The following is a 21,532-nucleotide window of genomic DNA, read 5'->3' as shown; positions in this document are numbered from 1 at the left end:
GAGAGGTAGAGAGAGAGAGAGAAATATCGATGTGAAGGGACACATCGAGTGGCTGCCACCAGCACGACCAACCCAGGCCGGGACAAACTGCAACCGAGGTACATGCCCTTAGCGGGAACCGAACCCAGGTCTCTCTGTACCGCAGGCCGACGCTCCAACCGCTGAGCCAAACCAGCCAGGGCAGATTGTTGTTCTTTCTCATCGATGTTTCTTTCTCTCTCTCCCTAAATCAATAAAAAATTTTTTTAAAGATTCTTTAAAAAAATAATTTAAAAAAATTTTTTTAAATCAGGTTTATACTTGTATAGGATTTCTGGTACCAAGAATTAACCAATCAGACACAACCTTATTATGCACATGACCAATAAGGTGCAACTCTATTGTATGGTCTATATATATTTATGGTTGAAGACAGATCATTCACACCTGATGCTATTGTATTGGCTGTTGCCATTTTTAAAATTTTATAATCTTAAAGAAAAGAGGTTAGTGACCCTGATTAAATAGTCAGGTATTGCATGTTTTAAATAATTCTTGTAGTGTCCACACGGGTTGAAAATCGCTGATTTACACTTATTTACATAAATTCAAATACATTATTGTACTCGTTTAGTAAATTCATGAGGAAAATCGTGAGTGAAGGCACTGAACAAATTTTTCGTTACTGAACAAACGAATATCTCATACACCTCAACTGTAACTACCAATGACTCAATTATTTTTAAAGCAAAATAAGTTACAATTTGTGGACAGCTTTGTCTCACTTACGAATGGGAAGCCTGAGAACCAGGGCTGGAGGGCAAACATTTCCAAGGGCCTGACTCTAGATGGCTCACTTTCCTCACCTATAAACATAAAGGCTGAACCGGGCTTCTGCAGCCCAAAGTGTTTTTCTCCAGTGTTTTGCCCCTTCTGCCTAAGTCTAGAGGCTTCAGCATGAAAAAGTAGTAAGTGTAGCACAATTTTCTAAAACACAGACCTCAACACTGTGCTTTTGAGCGTCCATTCCCAACCTTACAGAAACCTCCAGATGCAGCGCAAAAAGAAATGCACAACAGCCCTCGACAAATCCTCAGCACTTACTCCACTCAATGCTTTCTAGACAGTTTTTCAGCACCGTGTGGACGAAGGACAAAGGCACAGCCCGCAGGTCTCCCGAGAACCGCGTTAGCCTGAGGACTTCGCGGGCCGAGCGCCGGTGCTGGGGACGATGGGGCGTGGCCAAACAGGAGGGAGGAGCGGGGCTGGAACGCGGACCCCGCCCCCGGGCCCGGGTGGCGTCCCTGCGCCTGCGCGCCGGGCGTAGGCCTGTGGTTGGAGAGCCCAGGGTTCCAAGCTTGCCCTTGCGCCCCCGCCTCCGCCTCCACCCCTACCCCGTCCCACCTCCGCCCACTTGACGCGATGACGCACGGCAGGTTTGCGGACGTGGCGGTGGCGCAAGACCGGGAAGGCGGAGACTTTGGCCTCGGCGGCGGCGGCGGCGGCGGCGGAGTAGGAGGAGGGCGGTGGCAGCCAAAAACCGAGGTTCGGTCATGAACTTGCCCGGGACGGCGGCGACGGCGGACTTGGCAGCTGTGTCCTCGTGGCGTCCCCCTTGCTAACGGGACAGGTAACGATGGTGGCGGGAGGTGGGGAGTGGCTCCGCTTCGGCCGGCGGGGTTGGGCCCCAGCGGCGCCCTCGCTGGAGGCGACGCGGGCCATTGGCCGCAGTGGGCGGGGGCGGCTGGAGGACTCATTGGGAGACCAAGCCCCCCAGAGGCCTCGACACACTGTTGGGGAAACTGAGACTCAGAGGAAGCACCTCTACGTGCCCGACTCCCGGGGCGACGCGTTTTTCACCCAGACACTGTATTTCTCCCGCAACTTCGTGTGTGTGTTGACTGTTCGCTGACGGCAGCTGGTCCACACCGTCCAGGTGTGAGGAGTGACATGAAAATCCGAGGTTGGTCCTCGCAGCGGGAACAGGGAACGGGAAAAGGAGACTGGTGGGATGGAGAGGGAGGGAAGTCGCGCTTGTAAAGCCGAATTGGCCCTGGAGGATACGGTCCCACGACACTGTCCCGGTGCCGAGCTACCTGGTACCGCGGTCCTCTTACTGTCCCCTGGGTAAGGGGTGTGGGAGCGAATCCACCTGCGGCAGTTGTTGGACTGAAGGCGGTGTTGGGGAGCCGTTTTCACACGCGGACCGAGCTGGGAATCGTTGGTAATGTTTGTGCCCGCTTGTAATCTGCGTTGTTGTAGCTTTCTGAAGGGGAGCTTCGTGCTTTTTTCTTGCCCAAAGAGAATTAAGACAGGTGAAGAGCATTGAGTCAGATCACTTGAGGACTGTACTTTCTAATCTCTGTAGAGTTGGCCCTGATAATTACCTGCCTGGGCCAAAGTCGAGCTTCTCACTTCAGGTAGACACACAATTCTTGATTATTCTGCTGCCTGCATCTCATTACACGGGAGGAGGTAAGAGATAGACAAATGAGATTCAGCCCTCAAATAGTATTTAGGACTACTACATCATGGACAGGTTGATACAAATATCTAAAATGGCTTTTGGACCTTGCTGAGTGACTTCCGGCTGTACTAAGCTAATTTGGGGTTCTAAGAACAAAATATGAGGTAGACAAATTCTAACGGGTGGCATAACTGGGAGAGTATAGCCCTTTTTCTATTGCTGTATGTTAAGTGGTTCTTAACTTTTTGAAGTCATGGACCCTTTTTGAGAATATGAAAATATTTTCCCTAGAAAAATGTACATTATGTGCCTACAAATCACAGGATTCACAGACAGACATTCCCTAGATTAAAGACATGATAGAAAAGACTTTGTTAAATAAGTGGAAATGAAACTGTTGTCTATTTTAGGTGAAGATGATATATTCTTTCAGCTTTTTTTGAGAATTAAAAATAAAGCATCCTTAATTTATTATGGTATTTTAAAAAGTGTAATCACTTTGTTGCTTGTTAAAACTCCTTGAAAGAATTGATCATGACTTCAAAACTGCTTTTGAGATGTAAAATGTGGGGAGCTTTCTTTAGTTTGGTGGCTGTCAAGTTATTACTCATGGTAATAAAAAATGTAGCACCTGGAGAAACAGGTGAAATAATCCACTCAATATATAGCTATTAGTTGCCTGAGTTATCTGAAGGGGAACCTTTGAGTTTTTAATGCATTATGTTGCCATAGAGCAGGATTAGAAACTAGTATTCAAGGATTGGGTTCAGTTATGAAATTGTTCCAAAAATTTAATAAGTATATGCCTACCTACATGGAAAGAATAATCTGTTTGTCATCCAAACTCCACAGACTTTTGGAGTTTGTCTTTTCTGATTTCTTTTTTCTCTTTTTCACTTGGTGCTTGTTCATAATTTTTACAACTAAACTAAGTCTTTTTGAGACATCATTTTGCCTTGGCTTCTATGACATATGGTTTCCTCCTCCTCTGAACATTCTTTTTCCATCTTTGCATGCTGATTATCCTTCACCTGGGAATGTGGAATTAGCTTGTTCTCATATTGTTAATTTTAATGAGAATAGACCAACTTGATAAAGGTGAGTTGAGAGTGAGTATGCAATAAAATAAAAATTATTCATTGATACAAGTTTTTAACTTAGGTCAGCTCTCAGTCAGTCTTACAGTCTCTTCTGAAGTAGGAATGAACATAGTGACCTAAAATCTTTTCACATTGTATATGGACTGTAAATTGAGTTTGAAGAGGACTTTGATAAATTAAGTTTGGTGAAAAGCTTCCAGAGAAGGAAAATCCCTGGTTGAGAGTAAAATCATGACCTATATAGAAGTCACCTACTATAGTAAATATAAATAATGATGTCAGCATGATCCAAGGAGGTAGGTAGGTAGCACAAAAGATATTTCAACCCCACATGAACTTAAAATGCAGAACAAGCTAAAAAGTTTTGGATTTATAAATGTATTTGTATACCTATAAACAGTGATACCATCAGAACTATAAAATGTGTGTGTGTATATAAAATGTGTGTGTGTGTATATATGTATATATATATAATTACACGTTTTTAAGAAAATATAAAAGTATCTCATGCTATTCACATACTCAAAAAAGGGGAAACTTAATTTTTTTACCTAAAAAAAGTTTATAGCTATTTGTCCTTATCAAAATGTTTTGTGATATATGGTCTATAAGAATTTATTGCCTCTTCATCCCTTCCCTTTGTCTCCACTTCTAAACGTATTCACTGTACTTCAACAGCTATAAAACTTGAACCTAAATTTTTAAATGACTAAAACCATTTTTGAAAAAAAACCAAAAACAAAGATAAGATGTTCTGAATGTATGATTCATGTAAAATCAGCCAAATGGATCAGATATATTTTAGAGTTTTCTCTGATTTCTTCCCTCTTATCCCCCCAGGTTTGGACATTATGGCAGGAAGGCATCAGAATCGTAGTTTTCCTATTCCAGGAGTTCATTCAGGTGGCCAAGTACATGCATTTGGAAACTGTATAGAGAGCGATGTGTTGGAGGAGGATGCTGAAGTGTATGAGCTTCGATCCAGAGGAAAAGAGAAAATCCGAAGAAGTACATCAAGAGATAGACTTGATGACATTATAGTATTAACAAAAGATATACAGGAAGGAGATACTTTAAATGCAATAGCCCTTCAGTACTGTTGTACGGTAAGTTTTAATTTGATTTTGCATAATGCAGTCCAAAATAAATTATTTGTTCATAGCACAAATCGAAATAAATTCTGTGCCTTTTTATCTTGTCTGCCCCACCCCCTTTTTCTTCTTTCCATAGAAATCTGTATAAGGTTGATGGATATTAACTTTTTAAATTTTTAAGTGAATACTTGAATTTCTTGTTATTTTTAAATCTGTGCTTCTATTTTCAGTACTGAATAACACCCAAAAGTTATCCTTTTCTCCTATCCAAGTTGTAAAAAACTGTAGAAATATATAAAGAAGTTTTGTCCTGCCTCAGTTTCCTGAGATAACACATTTGTGTTTCTTTTCATGCCTTTTTTTGTGCTTTAAAAAATGCATATATATAAAATTCCTGGGAGGTTGGTGATTTTCGTGTTTTTAAAATTGGTTTATACCATGCCTTTTACTCTGCAGGTTGTCTTTGCCTTCTTTATTTCTTAATTTATCATGGTTATTCCCTAATAGACTTAAATATCTAACTATTATTTTATATAGCTATATAATTTTCCATAGTATTGATGTATCATAATTATTAAGCCATTCTCTAACTCATAGTCAGGATTTTCCCCATATTTTGCATTGTGCTGTGAGTATCTTCACAACTATATCTTTAAACGGAAATACTTTTATTTCTATAGAATAGATTTCCAAAAGTAGGATTGATAGCTAAAAGGAAAGGTATATTTCTCATTTTTGTAGATATTAAACTGATTAAACCCATTTTATATCTGTGTCATTTTTATCTTGCATCCTTAGAATGGAATCTGTTTTCATGTAAATACATTGATATGGAAACTTTTTAGAACATTGGTTTTCAAACTTTTTCTCACACTCCCAATAAAATTTTGAAGTGTATGTACTATGTACCTCCTTGCACATTTTAAAGTGAACTTTTCAAATATTTCCTAATGACTTAAAATAGTTACAAAGGATATAATTTCTATAACATCAATGTTGATACTGAAAAAAAAAAAGACGGTTAGAATACTCTTTTAGTGAAATGTATGGAATTCTAAATACTAATTTAGGATTTGCTACCTAAAATAATTCATGTAAAAACATAGATATTATATATGTTCTTTATTTATAAGCATGAAATTTAAATCATTTTTTCTCCTTGATTAATATTTTTATCTTCATCCCCAAAATCTTTTATAATGTAATTTATTTTTATACTTCAAAACCTTTTAGGAATACCTGTCATAGTTATCTGAAATAGAAACATGCACACATATTTGTAAATATATATATAAAAACTTAAATTGAATTTTAAAAATATCCAATGACCATGACGTTCTATGTATTATTTTTTGCTAGAGTAATTATTGAACTTATTCAAATTGATCAAAACATACTATAAATTTTGATTTAAAAGTGTAATAAAATATGTTTTTGAAATGCATTTTTTGATGAGGTGTGAGAAGAACGGGGTTTTGGGGTTGGTTTTTTTTTTTGGCAATTTATGTATGGCAATACCATTTATTACTAATTCAGAAAATAATCTGATTTTGTTTTTTAATGCAAATAAATATGTGAATATGTGGCCCCCCTTTATTACAGAGACATTAGTTTTTCTTTCATTAACCTGGAAAATTTTCTTAGAAGAAGAGAAATTTGAAATGCCATTTGAATGATTTAAAATAGGTCGTATTTTCAGTGAGGTAGGAGAAAAGGAGAAAGTATTTCCAGCATATGACAGTGATGTAGAGATTTCAAGGAGGAAATAAGGTGAACAACAGGAAATTTAATAGGTATTTCAGAAATGAGTGTTATAGACTGATTGAGGTGAAGTACTTTGAGATAACTAAGGAAAAGTTTGACCCCAATAAGGCAGTTAGCTTAACATTAGAGGAAAGATGGCATTGGTTATAGTAGTGGGAAAATTAATACAGAATTAGGGAGTTAAGATAAGTAATGTGCAAGTAGCAAAAAAAAGATTAACCTTACCAAAGGATTTATCATTTAAAAAATACAGTATTTAATGCTGTTTTCCACTTATATTCAGTCATAGGAATTACTTAAAATATGGCAGTTATAAAACAGTAATTAGAAATCAAAAAGTCCAAGATTGGAATCCTAAATGCATCCAAGCAAATTAGTATAACAGAGAAAATATAGGTTTATTCAGAGAGAGAACCTAGGTAGATATGAAATCCCAGAAGCCTAGTTCAGAACAAGGATTGAGCAGTTACTAGAATATAACCAAGCAAAAGAACATTTAAAGAAAATAGGGTCAGGATTTGGGGTTTGTCAATGAATTGTTTGTTTGTTTTAATTAAATTTATTGGGGTGACATTGGTTAATAAAATTATATAGGTTTTAAGTGTACAATTCTAGGCTACCCCATCTGTGCATTGTATTGTGTGCCCACCACTGAAAGTCAAATCGTCACCATATGTTTGACTCCCTTTACTATCCTCCCCCTAGCCCCTTTCCCTCACCATACTCTTGTCTGTGTCTGTGAATTCTTGTTTGTTCATTTGTTACTTTGAGTTTTATATCACACATATGAGTGAAATATGGTTCTTGACTTTTTCTGTCTGATTTACTTTCCTTAGAGTGATATTTCAAGGTCCATTCATGTTGGCACAAATTGCAGTATTTCACCTTTGCTTATGATTGAGTAGTATTCCATTTATATATGTACCATACTTCTTTAATCAGGTATCCATCAGTGGACACTTCAGTTGTTTCCATGTCTTGGCCCCTGTGAATATTGTGTAGTGAATATAGGGGTTCATACATCTTTGTGAATAAATGTTTCCAAATTTTTCATTAAGATAAACCAGAAGATGGGTTGCTGGGTCATAGGGTAACTCTATTCTTAATTTTTTGAGGAGCCTCCAGATTGTTTTTCATAGTGGCTGTACCAGTTTACACTCTCACCAGCAGTGAATGAGGGTTCCTTTTTCTCCACAACCTCTCCAACACTTGTTATTACTTGTCTGTTGATAATAGCTGTTCTAACAGGTATGAGGTGGTGTGTCATTGTACTTTTTTTAAAAACTTTTTTATTTTTAGAGAGAGAGGAAGGGAGGAGAGAGTTAGAGAAATATCGATGTGTGAGCAAAACATCGATCCGTCCCTCCTGCATGCCTCCTACCAGGGATCAAGGGATCAAGCTATTGAGCTCACAACCCCGACATGTGCCCCAACCAGGAACTGAACTGGCAACCTTTCAGTGTACACACCAGACAACACCCACTGAGCCACACCAGCCAGGGCTGTCATTATAGTTTTGATTTGTATTTCCCTAATAGGTAGTGAAGTTGAGAATCTTTTCATATATCTATTGGCCATTTGTATGTCTTAGGAAAAGTCTGCTCAGGTACTCTGCCCATTTTTTAATTGGATTGTTTGTTTGGTGTTGAGTTGTATGAGTTCTTTATATATTTTGGACATCAACCCCTCGTCAGAGCTGTTGTTTGCAAATGACATGTCCCGTTCGGTTAGTTGTCGTTTTGTTTTGTTGGTTGTAGATGCATCTTCATTTGCCTTAAGAAAAAACAATCTCTTGCCCTGGCCGGTTTGGCTTAGCGGTTAGAGTGTCGACCTGCGGTCCGGAGAGACCCGGGTTCGGTTCCCGCTAAGGGCACGTACCTTGGTTGCAGTTTGTCCCCGGCCCTGGTTGGTCGTGCGGGTGGCAGCCACTCGATGTGTCCCTTCACATCGATGTTTCTCTCTCTCTCTCCCTCCCACTCTATCTGTACAAAAAAAAAGGAAAAAATATCCTTGGGTGTTTATAAAAAAAAAAAAAAAAAAAAAAAGAAAAAACAATCTCTAGGTAGTAAAATGACAAAGGACTCTTTATCTTTCCTATCTCATCTACTTTTTAATCCTCTCTTCCTCCTCCTATCACAGATACACTTCAAGGGATATGATTTTTCCAACAACTCTCATTCTTCATTGGATTTGATCAGTAATCTGCCATTGATCCAGTTCACCATTCCCTCCTAAAAACCCTCCATTTGACCTTGATAGTGCAGTTTCTGATTTTCTTGTTATTAATATTTAAGAACAGCTAATACTTATATAACATTCAATATATCACTTTTCTAAATGTCCTTTATACATTTTAATGGATTAATCTTTACAACAACCATATATGATACATAGTATTATTACTGTTATTTTATATATGTGGAAACAATTTCAGAGAGGTTAAGCAACTTGCCCCAAATCGTACAGCTACAAAGTGTCAGAGCCATGCTTTAAACCTAGATAGTCTATGCTTTTAATCACCAACATCTATTGCTTTCCTGGTCTCTTTTCATCTCCTTTGTGGATTTCTCTTACTCAACGTACCCCTAAATGTTGGCATTCTTCAGTGGTCTTTCCTGTGTCACATTTTAATGCTATCTTTTTCTAGTGAATCCATCTACTCTTGTGACTTTATTTACCATTTTGCTGGTAATCCACAAATATATAACTCTAGTTGGGATCATTCATCTGCATTTCAGAAATACTTTCTAGAATCTACTTAAATAGCTGGCTTTAGGGCTATTAAACATGGGAGATAGTAAAAAGTTCATTGGTGATTTCTTAAGACTGATGGATTAAAAGTTGTGTAGAACTGTTATCCACAAATAAAATACAGTCTCTTTGGGTGTGATAACTTAATACTACTAATAATTAAACTTGACTTCTTTTCCTCTCCAAAAATAAATGGGGTGAATGAATATTGCTACATCTGGTTTGATTTAGAATTCAGTTGAATGTTTTTTGTTTTTACAGGTAGCAGATATCAAGAGGGTTAACAATCTCATCAGCGATCAAGACTTTTTTGCCCTTAGGTCTGTCAAAATTCCTGTAAAAAAGTTCAGTTCATTGACTGAAACACTTTATTCTCCAAAAGGAAGACAGGCTTCACGTCCTTCATCTGTTCAGTACGTTCCAGAGCAACAGGAAATTTTGTCACTTAATGATTCTCTTTCTTCCAGTGAGTCAGCTGGCAGCTTTTTAAAAGAAGTAGACCGAGACATAGAACAATTAGTAAAATGTACAGACACCAAAAGAGAGAACCTTAATGAGGTGGTGTCTGCCTTGACAGCACAACAAATACGTTTTGAACCTGATAACAAAAACATTCAACATAAGGATCCTTACTATGGAGCAGACTGGGGAATAGGGTGGTGGACAGCTGTGGTGATAATGCTGATAGTGGGTATAATAACGCCAGTATTTTATTTGCTGTATTATGAAATTTTAGCTAAAGTGGATGTTAGTCACCATTCAACAGTGGATTCTTCACATTTGCATTCAGGAGTCACACCCCCATCACAGCAGAGACAAATGGACAATGGAATTGCTCCAACTAAAAGAATACCATTTGGCCAGCAAGATGATCATAAACTATATAGTCACAATTCTCAGTCTCCTGCTGCTCAACACAAAACATAGCAATTAGCTCATAAGTACAGTGTTTGTGATCACATGCTCATCTGGAATATGATGAATCAATAACCACTTCAAAGGCAGAATTTAGGGAGATTGGAGATGCTTTAGTTTTTCACTTTTTTTAAGCCATTTACAAATGTATCAAATCCCTGCAGTTGTTGTGGATATTGAGAACAACAGTAAATCTGTATATCTGTTGTATCAATGCTTAAAGCAAAAATGAATTTAAATATTTGTCTAGGAAGTTCTTGGAAAACATTTTTCTTATTCAAGACCAGTTATGTTTAAATTTTATTTAATTATTTTTTGGTTTAAGGTTATTAATGTTTATTAAGCAGAATAATGATAGCACCAGATATCTGCAACTGAATTTACTGTGAACCATCAAAATGTTTAGTTGCAAAAAAGTTTGATTCTAAAATTATTTATGAGAGCACATACTTAAAACTCCATTTTAAAACTTTCTGAAAACTAGTTTAGCACATATGCTATGAAGGCATAAGTAGATGCAGAAGTTGGAAAGTGATGTATAATGTCTATAATAGAGGCTAAGATAGAGATTAAATATTATTTTAAGCCCCAAAATAATGTGTTATAGTTGGGAAGTTGCCAGTTGGTCTATAGAACACTGGATTAGGTCAAAGAACCTAAAGATCATTGTCTCTTAAAAACTGCTGCCTCTTCTTCTGATTTTGAAGTCATATTTGCACTTTTGTAATTCTTTGATGAAAAGTGTTATACATGTACATGTTAGCATCATTTGGAAAATAATGTCCTACATACTGTGATAAGATGTTGCTGTGTTACATGTGGTAACATGCCTTAATTACATTTAATGCCTTAAAAAATATGTGAGCTAATATAATTTTTAGAATTAAAAGTAGGCATTATTTCAGATGGTCCAATGCGATTCAGAACATAGGCTATATAAATTTGTCTCCACTTTCACTATCAAGCACAAATTAATGGGGTCAAAACAAGTTTTCATTGTGGCAGAAAATGGTTCATTAAGCAAAAGCAGGAGTAAAGACACCTTTGGCATTAGCAGTAACAGACACATAGCTTTACTTATTGATCCCTTCAACTCTTTTTCAAAGAGAAAATATCCAACTTCAATTTTTTTTCCCTTTAACTGGAGAATAAAGTTGGGGAGGAGAGGCCAAAGGCATAAGGTCAAAAGTGCTTGAGAGTGCCACTTTTTAAGATCTGTGGATCTGCAAGGTAAGAATTTGCAAATTGATTCTATAATTTAATTTTGAAAGCATGTGTTTTTAAAAATGTAACCAAAATGATTCTTTAGAAAAAAGATTTGGTGGAGTCGGGACTGCCTGTTTGTGTATAATTAAACTCTTATAATACCACCTCATTTTCTGGGCATTATTTCCTAATTTTAATGTTTCATCTTTTGACTACTTTGTATTGCAAACTCCAATCTAAATACAAAGTGGTGTAAATAAATATATGTGGTAAACAGGTTTTATGTACCTTCTGTAGCAAAGTATAAAAAGGACAAAGAAGTCAAATGTTAAAGCTTTTGTGTGTATGAGAACCTTGGATCATTACCGAAAAGTGTTAATGTGGAAATTGTAGCAAGTTGATTCTTTGAGTAACTCAGTTTAAAATTTAAAAATTGTTTTAATGTTCTGTGGGCATCTTGAAAAGAGGAGTATGATCTTTCTAATTTATGCTCAATGTTAACTTGATCAGTTTACATTGTATTTATTAAGCCTGCTGAAAAATCAAGTTTTAGGGAATATAGATTATTTTAAGGTAGAATGTGCTAGGTGTCCTTTTTTGAACTTTGTTTACATCAAATTGATGAAATTACAGAAAGTCAGCAATTCCTTTTTGTCAGTGGTACTTTGAAATTGTGATAGAGAGGTCTAATTCCCAGGATAAATTATTTTTAAAGTAGTGAGGTGCACTGTGTATTTGTTAGTGTCATACTCCTTGAAGGAAATATAACATCCTATGACACAGGCAGTTTACTTTTTCTGTATATCTGAACTATATATATTAATTGAATATAATTTGAATTATATAATTCTGTTATATATAGAATAGATTCTAATCGTCGTGCCATTTTTAGAAGATAAATTCCTAAGCGTTTAATAGCTACAGAATAATTTTAGCTTTTAAAAAGGACTAATATACCCCAAAATTTGTAGCAAACTCAGATTACTTTGTAAAACTTAATAAAATAAGAAAAATTGTGAATTTTAATTGTGTTGAAACCCTTATTTGAATTTTGAGGCTTCATATTAGAAGCGATATATATGTGCAAGTATAAAGGTAACAACTGTGTAAATCATGCATTTGGTTCACTTAAAAAAAATGGAGTTACAAGTGAAGAAAAATTTCTTGGGAGCAATTTTTTTAAGTCTGGGTACAAATGGTTAAGGTTGTTTTGAAGTAATAAATGCCATTTGAGAAAAAAATGACTGTAGAGTCTGCTGGCCGCATTAAGAATTAGCAGACTGTAGTGTTAAGTTAACTTAACCAGAGAACTTTTTTTTTAAGCTTGTCTTTTTCTGGACTCTACTTGCTGTACAGTGGCCTGAAGAGTTCTTTCAGTGAACCATAATGGTTCATTACTTAGTTCTTTTTAAAGGTATCTATTTCTCCAGTTGTCTACTTGGGAATATGAAGGATGCAGTTAAAAGTTTTATAACTAGAAGCAAGGATCTAGTCAAAGTGCTATAGGGTAAAGGTGGAGTTTCTAGAAGTATTTAAATGGCACTTTGTGATGGGAATCATTCTTATTTGGAATTACAACAGTTGCTCAGGAAGTCAGTATTTTTCTTCTAAGTATGTGCATATTGCACTGTTAGATCATAGAAATACCTGAATGCAATATTTAATTATATATGCAAATAGTATAAATCTTTTGTATAATGTCTTACACAAATGCAAAATGGAATTGTAGAACATTGTTAGCATGTACATTTGTAAAACTGGTTTTTAAAACTTTGCCCCTTATTTTTCATATTTTAAAAGATCTTCAAAATAAAGTTTCTATTTTATTATTCAATCGAAAATGGAAGCTGGTGAATTTAATTGAATAAAGCAAATCTTTTCTCCTCACACTATGTAAGACAAATTGCCAAAGGCTTACCAATTCAAGTTTCCCCCTTGTTACACTAAAACAAAAATCCGCTTGCTTACAGGATGTAAATGAAATAAAATGAAAATAAATTTCAGATGAATCTTCTTGGAGGGATCTTGGTTCTTAGGGAAGAAGACCTCATAAGGCAGAGTCCAGGACTTAAGAGTTGTCGATAAGTCATATAATAATTGCTCTATTTATGTGTAAATTTTATTATGAAGCAAAACTTTCCATTTAATACTAATGTTTAAAAATTACAGCAGCAAAAAGAATTGACGTTCTGGAGCTTTTACTTAATGGAAGAATTTATGGTGTGATCCTTCTAGCATTTTTACAATCATCTTGACCTTAAAATTTTATTTAATTACAAAAGTTTTCACTAACAGCTTTAAACCATAGTAAGGCCAAGGTGCTGACACTGCATTTGAGGCAGTGGGGAAGGAAGGTTAACATTTTCTGAATTTGTTAGCATTCTCTCATATACAATGTCAGTCAGTCCATGGTGCCAATGATAACATATTAATTACACTGGCTGCCACATCTGTGTTATCACACTTGAATCACTTGAGTTTTCTTTTGTTGGTGGTTTGTTAAAGAATATTTGATACTGGCATCCCTGCTTTATATACAGTTATTTTACCAGGTAAAATCTATTAACAAATTAGTTTTCTCTATCAAATATATTTAAGTAGGTTCAAAACAAAACATCTTAACATAGAACACAATTTTGTTTTGTAAAAATTTAATATGTAAACAAATACAGAAAAATAAGCATTATAGCAACAAAACAGTATTGCTTGTTACATAGCCATTTTAAAGACACTTCACAAACGTACTTTTTTATATATAAGACGCTATCTCTGAATTAAAGTTTAGCTTCCAATGGAATAACTTCAGTCTCTGAGATTTTAAGCTACAAAAACAAGATTCATGCTGGTGAACCAGCAAACACCCTGCCTGTTCTCACAATTAGTCTACTTTATACTTGTAAAGAGATTTTTTTCAAAAGGGGAAAGACAATGCACTTAGGGAGGAGATGGCTGGGGCTTCCCAACGCAAATAAACCTCTGCCCAAAGGGCTGTCCTACCATCTGCAGAACTGAAATGTGGGAGACAGATTGAAAGCTAGGGGGAAAAAAATACCTGTATCTTTGGTGTATTTGCACTATTCAAGCAGTTATCTGCTGATTTACAATACAGCAAGTAAACAGAACCACAGAGATAAGACTTTATAAATTAAATGATATTTAGTTAAGGTACTAAGGAGGCGAGAGAATAAAACACGTGTGTTAATTATCAATCCTAAATGACTATTTGCCCCGTTACAACTGAAGCTTTAAGTGAGGTTTCTGCTTTAAAGGAAATGTATTCAGGTTTTAGAATCCTCAAACATTTTTATAAGTTCCTTTAGTGAAGAAATAATTCAATTATATGATCCTCTCACTCATCTTGAATAAGTATTACAATTGAAAGTGATCTTTTTCCTGAGAAAGCCATTTTACAAAATGGAATAAGAGTATAAATTTTCCCCACCAGAATTCAAGATGGGAAAATCAGATTACAATATACTTTGTGAATAAAGCATGTTTGTTTCAAATAACAGTATTTTCAATCATTTGATGTTATGATTTTTTTTAGAGGGCCAAATTTAAATGAAGAAACTATTTCTAGATGCTTAGAGAATGAACACATAGGTAAATTTTGGTTGCTTTTTTTTTCTTTATTGATTTTAGAAAGAGAGGAAAGGAGATGGAGAGAGAGATAGAAACATCGATGAGAGAACATCGACTGGCCGCCTCCTGCATGCCCCCACTGGGGATCTAGCCCACAACCTGGGCATGTGCCCTGACTGGGAATTGAACTGGCGACCTCTTGGTGCATGAGGCTGATGCAACCACTGAACCACACCAGCTGGGTTTGGTTGCTATTTAAGCAGTTTTTATAGGAAACTGTTTATGGAAAACCAAGCTCAATTTCAAGGTTGAGTTTAATAGTAAAGGTAGAAATAGAGTCTGGTCTCCAATTCTCAGGTTAGAGGGCAATGGGTGATATCCTCCCAAAAGGGAAAATTAAATGTATTTATTTTGGTAGACAATATTAGTAAATCATTTTTAAAAATACATAATATGCATTCCCCTCAAAATCTTTGGCATTTGTGAGTCTTTAGAGGCTAAGGTTTTTAGGTATCCCCTGCACCCCTCACCACACCCAATATAAAAAATCAGAGGAGCTAATTTTTAATTAAAACAAAAAAAGATTGATTTTAATTTCAAAGTGACCTGAGTTTTATTCTGCACTGTTATATAAACCTATTAGATAGCTATGAGCCCTCTGAAATATAACAGAGGTCATTATACCTCACGAATTTCATACATGCACTCTGCAGTGAGATTTATATGACTAAAATCCCATACTTTTGTAAAGTACAAATTTAAACGTCTCAGTCTAATTTTCATAAGCCCAACTATTTGAAATAAACTTAATATAGTGAGATGATGATTAATTCATACATTGTGTGGTAAGAAGTTAACCCCCAATTCAAGTATTTTTAATATTCATCCCAAGCCTTTTTACTAGCTGAGATGTGAGCTGTAAAACTTATATAGCTCTGACTGGCATTTTTCCCTGTGTATATTATGTATCACAAACTTCTAACCTCATATGCCATTGTAAGAGCTCAGGTAGGTTTATGTAGTCATAATATAATAGCATAGAACATACCGTGTAAAAGTAAAAAATAAAGTTATTTTCAAGTTTCTTTGTTTTTAAAGTGCTCCATGTGCAGTATTAAATCAACTATCAGGTTACAGAAATCCATTATGATGACAAGTAACAGTTTTACAAAAGTTCAGCAAGCAGTTAAATGAGAATGATTTGTTCAAGTATGAATACACAGATTTAAAGATGCAGAAACTCTTTAGGCACATTCTAATCCAAATAATACCAAAAGTAAAATTTTCACTTGAATACTTAAGAGAATTATCTGAGTATGGTGAGAAGGAATGTCAGAGTGTCAGAGACTAATTGGTAAAGTAACTAGTATGTAAACGCAGTAGTTCTGAATATTTGGTAACACATGTTGTCCAACAAAACAGGAACAAAAACAAAATACTCCTCATCAGAAATAAGGAAACAAGTTTGTTCAAATGTTCATAAGCTGTACCGTAAAATATTTGTTGGAAAATTTCATGGCTAATAGGTTGCTTCATCCATGTTGTCATCACTGTCTGCACCAAAATCATCTCCATCTTCAAAGTATGAATTAATGTAGTCATTTTCCTAAGTGAAATGATAGATTCCTCAGTAAATATTAAAGTGAAGGAGTAGTAACATTATTAAGGAACATATGTAGGCTGTATCTTTAAGTTTATGAAAACCAAATTTAGGGGATTCCGGTCAAGATGGTGGCGTAGGTAAACGCGGTATCGCGTCCTCCCACAACCACATCAAAGTTAAAACTAAACTACAGAACAACCATCACTCAAAACCGCCTGAAATCGAGCTGAATGGAAGTCCTACAACTACGGAATTAAGCTGCATCGAGACTGGTAGGAGGGGCGGAGGCTCAACTGGCTGGTCCCACATCCACCTATGGCAGATAAAAATCAGGAGGACACCTCACCTGGGAAGGTCCTCCCTCAGGACTGAGGGGTCCCCGTCTCACACCAGACGCCCCGCTCAGGGTTCCAGTGCCAGGAAGAGAAGTCGCCATCACTTCTGGCTGGAAAAACCAGCGGGAACTGAGGCTCAGGGAAGCTGAAGTGGCTGGAGCCCCAGGAAGCTCCTTTTAAAGGGCTCATGCACGGACTTATCGGATTCTCTCCCTCTAAGCTTGGAGGGGAAGCAGCTCCAGGGGCACCAGAGTCATACAGGGAAGAACTGAGCTGTTTGGCATTGTAGTGAGGGCTTGAGAGGGACAAACGTGCTGTCAGAGGCCTTTGTTCCTTTGATGAGCCCTTCCCTGGGGTGGCAGACAGCCACCATATCTGGGACTCCAGCAACCTGGCTCACACTGGTAGCCCCGGCCTGGTGACTCCCTGAGGCCCCACCCCACCCAGTTTTCAGGCCCACCCAAGCTGTTGCCACTTGCTTAACCATAGGATTGGCCTGTCTTGGATCCTGCTTCAGGTTTTTCCTAAATTCTTTCAAACAAGCAGCATCTGATCTCAGATAGCCCCATACCTCTCATTAAGTAATACACTGAAACAAACACAGGGAGGCAGCCAAAATGAGGAGACAAAGAAACAGGTCCCAAATGATAGAACAGAACAAAACCCCAAGAAAAGAACTAAGCGAAATGGAGATAAGCAACCTAACAGATGCTGAGTTCAAAATACTGCTTATAAGGATGCTCAGTGAACTTAGTGAGGGCCTCGAGGGCATAAAAAAGGACCAGTCAGAAATGATGGATGCACAGTCAGAAATGAAGAAGGCATTAACTGAAATAAAAAATAATTTACACAGATTCAATAGTAGAGTAGGTAAAGCCAAGAAGCAAACCATTGATTTGGAATATAATGAAGCAAAAAATGCCCAATCAGAACAGCAAAAAAGACAAAAGAATCCCAAAAAATGAGGAAAGTGTAAGGAGCCTCTGGGACAACTTCAAGTGTGCCAACATTCGCATCTTGGGGTGCCAGAAGAAGAAGAGAGAGAACAATAAATTGAAAACCTGTTTGAAACAATAATGGCAGAAAACTTTCCTAACTTGGTGAAGGAAACAGACATACAAGTCCAGGAAGCACAAAGAGTCCCAAATAAGATGAACCCCAAGAGGCCCACACCAAGACACATCATCATCAAAATGCAAAAGGTTCGCGACAAGGAGAGAATCTTAAAAGCAGCAAGAGAAAAGCGTTAGTTACCTACAAGGGAGTTCCCATAAGGCTGTCTGCTGATTTCTCAAAAAAAAACTTTGCAGGCCAGAAGGGAGTGGCAAGAAATATTCAGAGTGATGAAAAGCAAGAACATACAACCAAGATTACTGTATCCTGCAAAGCTGTCATTTAGAATCGATGGCCATATAAAGAGTTTCCCAGACAAGAAAAAGTTAAAGGAGTTCATCACCACCAAACCGTTATTATATGAAATGATGAAGGGTCTTTTTGAAGAAAAAGATAAAATATATGAACAAACAAAATGGCAATGAATACATATCTATTGACGATGGAATCTACAAACAAAATGAACAGGCAAAACAGAAACATTCTCATAGATACAGAGAACATTTTTTTGGTTGCCAGATGGGAGGGGTGTTGGGGGAATGGGTGTAAAAGGTGAAAGGATTAAGAAGTACAAATTCATTGCTAGACTGACAAATCTCAAAGGGAAAGAGGTTGGAGGGGTGGAAAGAAATAAACCAAAGAACTTATATGCATAACCAATGGACACAGACAATAGTATGGGAAAAGGTGGGAGAGGGGCAAGAGGGGGGGGGGGGAGGGGGTCAATGGGGGAAAAATGAACATCTGTAGTACATACAACAATAAAGATTTAAAATAAAAAATAAAAAAATTTAGGAAATAAAATACACCAGGCTTAAAAGAAGTCCCTGCTATGCCATCTGCTTTGCAAATGCTTTAGCTATCATTCGCATCTACCTGTGCTGTTTTCTTCAAGGCCACCACATTCTATATTCTCAGGTACCTACAAGCTAGAACATGAAGAGATGCCTATTTCATTTAAGTAGGATGACACATTTAATTCATTACACCTCAGTGGGATAATACATGGTTTAGTTAGCTAAGCCACTGAACACTCATTTCAAACAAATGTACAGACACTCAAGAAACAAAGCCAATTTACACTAATGTTAGACTACAGGGGAACTGAGGTTTTCAGTCACAATGCACAACTGCACAGAAGCAGAGGGATTTTGCTTCCTATATAAAAAAAAAAATGGCCTTAAGAAACCAATCAAAACTAGAGGATGTTATATTACATTCCATCCAGGGCACCTCAATTTCCATTAGGTTGCGAGGGACTGGAACATTCCAATTCTTATGGCTGAGACTATTATCCATGTAAGTGACTCAAAATATCTCTGTGCTTTCTATCAAAAATTCAAAAATCCATTTTAGATATTGATTAAAAGAACCTTAAGGACTGTATTTGGGTTTTGATCAGAACAATTTTTTGAGACAATCTAAAAAATTGAACAATGGCTTAATATTTTACGATATTAAGGAATTATATTTCATGTGCTAGGTATAGGTATAATAATGATACTGTGATGTTGTTAAAGAGCCCTTATTTTGAGTATATACTGAGATATTTATGGATGAAATGATACAATGCCTAGGATTTGCTTTACAATAATCCAGTGCAGATGGGTTTTGAAGTGGGGAACAGGAGTGGACTGGGTGGATGAATGACTTATTGAAAGATCGGCTATGCACTGATCATTGTTAAAGCCGGGCTGTTATTTTAAGTCACTAGATTTTTGTACATGATTGAAATCAACCACAAGAAAAATTAATCTCTACTTCTCTACTGTCTATGGCAGGAATTATGATGGTAAGAAATGGAGACTAATCCCAAAAGAAAGTCTCTTGGAGAGATTTTCAGCTTATTTAGTATCTGCATGGTGGAATTTTACATATTCATTTATATATACAATGCAAGAAAGGAAACTAGTATTATTCAGATATATATATTTCATTATTTTGTTTTCCCTAAGTACTGTGAGTTTCATATCTGGCTAAGACCCTTACCATTTCCAGGAAGTTGGCTTCTCTGGTGCCTAGAAATCCAATAATGTCTGAAAACTGGCTGAAGCCCGAGGCCAGTGTACGGAGGAGGCATGGCATGGTTAAGAGGTTGAAAATACAAAAGGGAAATGACATGAGGAGTATGCTCCCCCAAAAAGGCAGGACAATTGGCCCTAAATAGGGTGAAGGACATTTCTTCTTCCATTGATTAAAAAGAGGAGGAGGGAAGAGAGTTCATTTGAAGGCAGAGGACATGAAATAAAAGAATTTTCTCTTGATGGCTTTATTTTCTGTATGGAGGTGCTACACCTACTAAAGGGAAAGAAAAGGTTGTCAAAGAGAGAGATTAAGAAGAAAGATGATCTAAAATACTTGCAATGGAGAGCTGACTTGACAAGAACCACAGAAAACGTGTTAGCCAGAAAAATGGGACTAGTGCTTTTTTTAGTGGCATCAGTTTTTGTGACTTCTCAGAAAGCTCAATAGGCAGGTTTGGAGGGGGACAGAGGGAGAGTGTAATTGATCAAAGGTGGCTTTGGTCTACAGTATGTGCTGGGAGACCCAGAAACAAGAGCAATAGCAAGAAAGAAGTTGAAGGGTGAGCAAGAGCTCCCTAGGGAAGGAAATAAGGCAGGGGAACAATGAAGTAGAGATAGAGGGTCAGAGGGTTTGGCAGTTTCAATCTTGTCAGAATGCAGGAATAAAATGAATGATCTGAAAAGAAAATTGGAGCCAAATATGATATGTTTAATTTAAAAATGTTTAGAGTTAAAATTTATCTGGAAGAATAAACAAAGAATATGCAGAAAAATCCTGAAAAAGAAGGGTAACATGCCCTAAACAAATATTCAGAAGATTTTAGTCATTGGAACAGCTTAGTGATGGCTCAGAAAAAGATCAATGGAACAGAGTCCAGAAATATATCTAAGTAGTTGAGAAGGGAGAATTTCAAATCAACAAAGAAAGCAAATTATTTCATAAATGAGGTTAGCAGCTGGCTAGCTATTTTGAAACAGGTAAACATAGATCCATATCTCTCCCTTTACACCAATAAAAATTTCAAAAGAATCTGAAATTTAATGCAAAATAATGAAGATTTCATAGTTGGAGGAGTTTCAAGTTTCAGGTTAAGAAAGATTCAGAGCGTGGTGTGAGAAGCTGAAATGGATTGAAGACAAGAGTCATTGGAATGGAGAAGAAATCTTCAGCTTAGAATTACTATATAAGGTCTCTACAAAGGCCCAACAAGGCAGTGACCAACAAAGTTACCCTGCTCAAAAATATCTGCAGTGACTCCAATTTATTTTGAAATGCACCGTGTTTTCAAAGCTGGAAATCCAAAATCTAAAATACTATAACTCCTGACTCAAGTCAGATGACTCGGTTGGATTATAAAAGTTTTTGTAGTGTCCACATGCACTTTGATATCTGAAACATGCTGTGGTACAGGGATTCCCTCTCAGACCTACATGACTAAGCCCTTAACTGCTGACTTAAATTTTTACGTCAATAAAATTTAATTAAACTAATCTGATCAACTTCCTTAACGGGAGGACTTCCACTTACAAAGTTGCCTATCAAGTACTTTTACCTCTTATATTCAATGTGGCATCATTATAACTACAATGCTATAATAT

The 21,532-nt window shown here is 36.7% G+C and overlaps 2 protein-coding genes across 5 annotated transcripts in view; one reads left to right on the top strand and one right to left on the bottom strand.

Annotated features, from left to right (window-relative positions):
- Positions 1-1,513: 1,513 nt before the first annotated feature.
- Positions 1,514-13,048, top strand: LYSMD3 (LysM domain containing 3). 2 transcript variants are annotated; one of them, XM_036280806.1, is made up of 3 exons: positions 1,514-1,609; positions 4,387-4,652; positions 9,417-13,048. In XM_036280806.1, exons 2-3 carry the CDS (start codon positions 4,398-4,400, stop codon positions 10,080-10,082), a joined length of 921 nt encoding a protein of 306 aa, XP_036136699.1. In that variant the 5' UTR covers positions 1,514-1,609; positions 4,387-4,397; the 3' UTR covers positions 10,083-13,048. The 2 variants fall into 2 exon arrangements, with proteins under 2 accessions (XP_036136699.1, XP_036136698.1); XM_036280805.1 differs by lacking the exon at positions 1,514-1,609 and having other exon boundaries at positions 4,209-4,652.
- A 3,286-nt stretch (positions 13,049-16,334) lies between these two features.
- Positions 16,335-21,532, bottom strand: part of POLR3G (RNA polymerase III subunit G) — a 45,347-nt gene continuing 40,149 nt past the window's right edge. For all 3 annotated transcript variants that reach the window (XM_036280293.1, XM_036280295.1, XM_036280294.1), the window contains exon 8: positions 16,335-16,464. In XM_036280293.1, the coding sequence (XP_036136186.1) occupies positions 16,378-16,464 (87 nt within the window). In that variant the 3' untranslated portion in view covers positions 16,335-16,377. The remainder of the gene's footprint in view (positions 16,465-21,532) is intronic.

The sequence above is a fragment of the Molossus molossus genome, unplaced genomic scaffold (assembly GCF_014108415.1).
Source record: "Molossus molossus isolate mMolMol1 unplaced genomic scaffold, mMolMol1.p scaffold_m16_p_3, whole genome shotgun sequence".
NCBI classification, from domain to species: Eukaryota; Metazoa; Chordata; class Mammalia; order Chiroptera; family Molossidae; genus Molossus; species Molossus molossus.
This window is presented reverse-complemented; position numbering and strand designations above follow the sequence as displayed.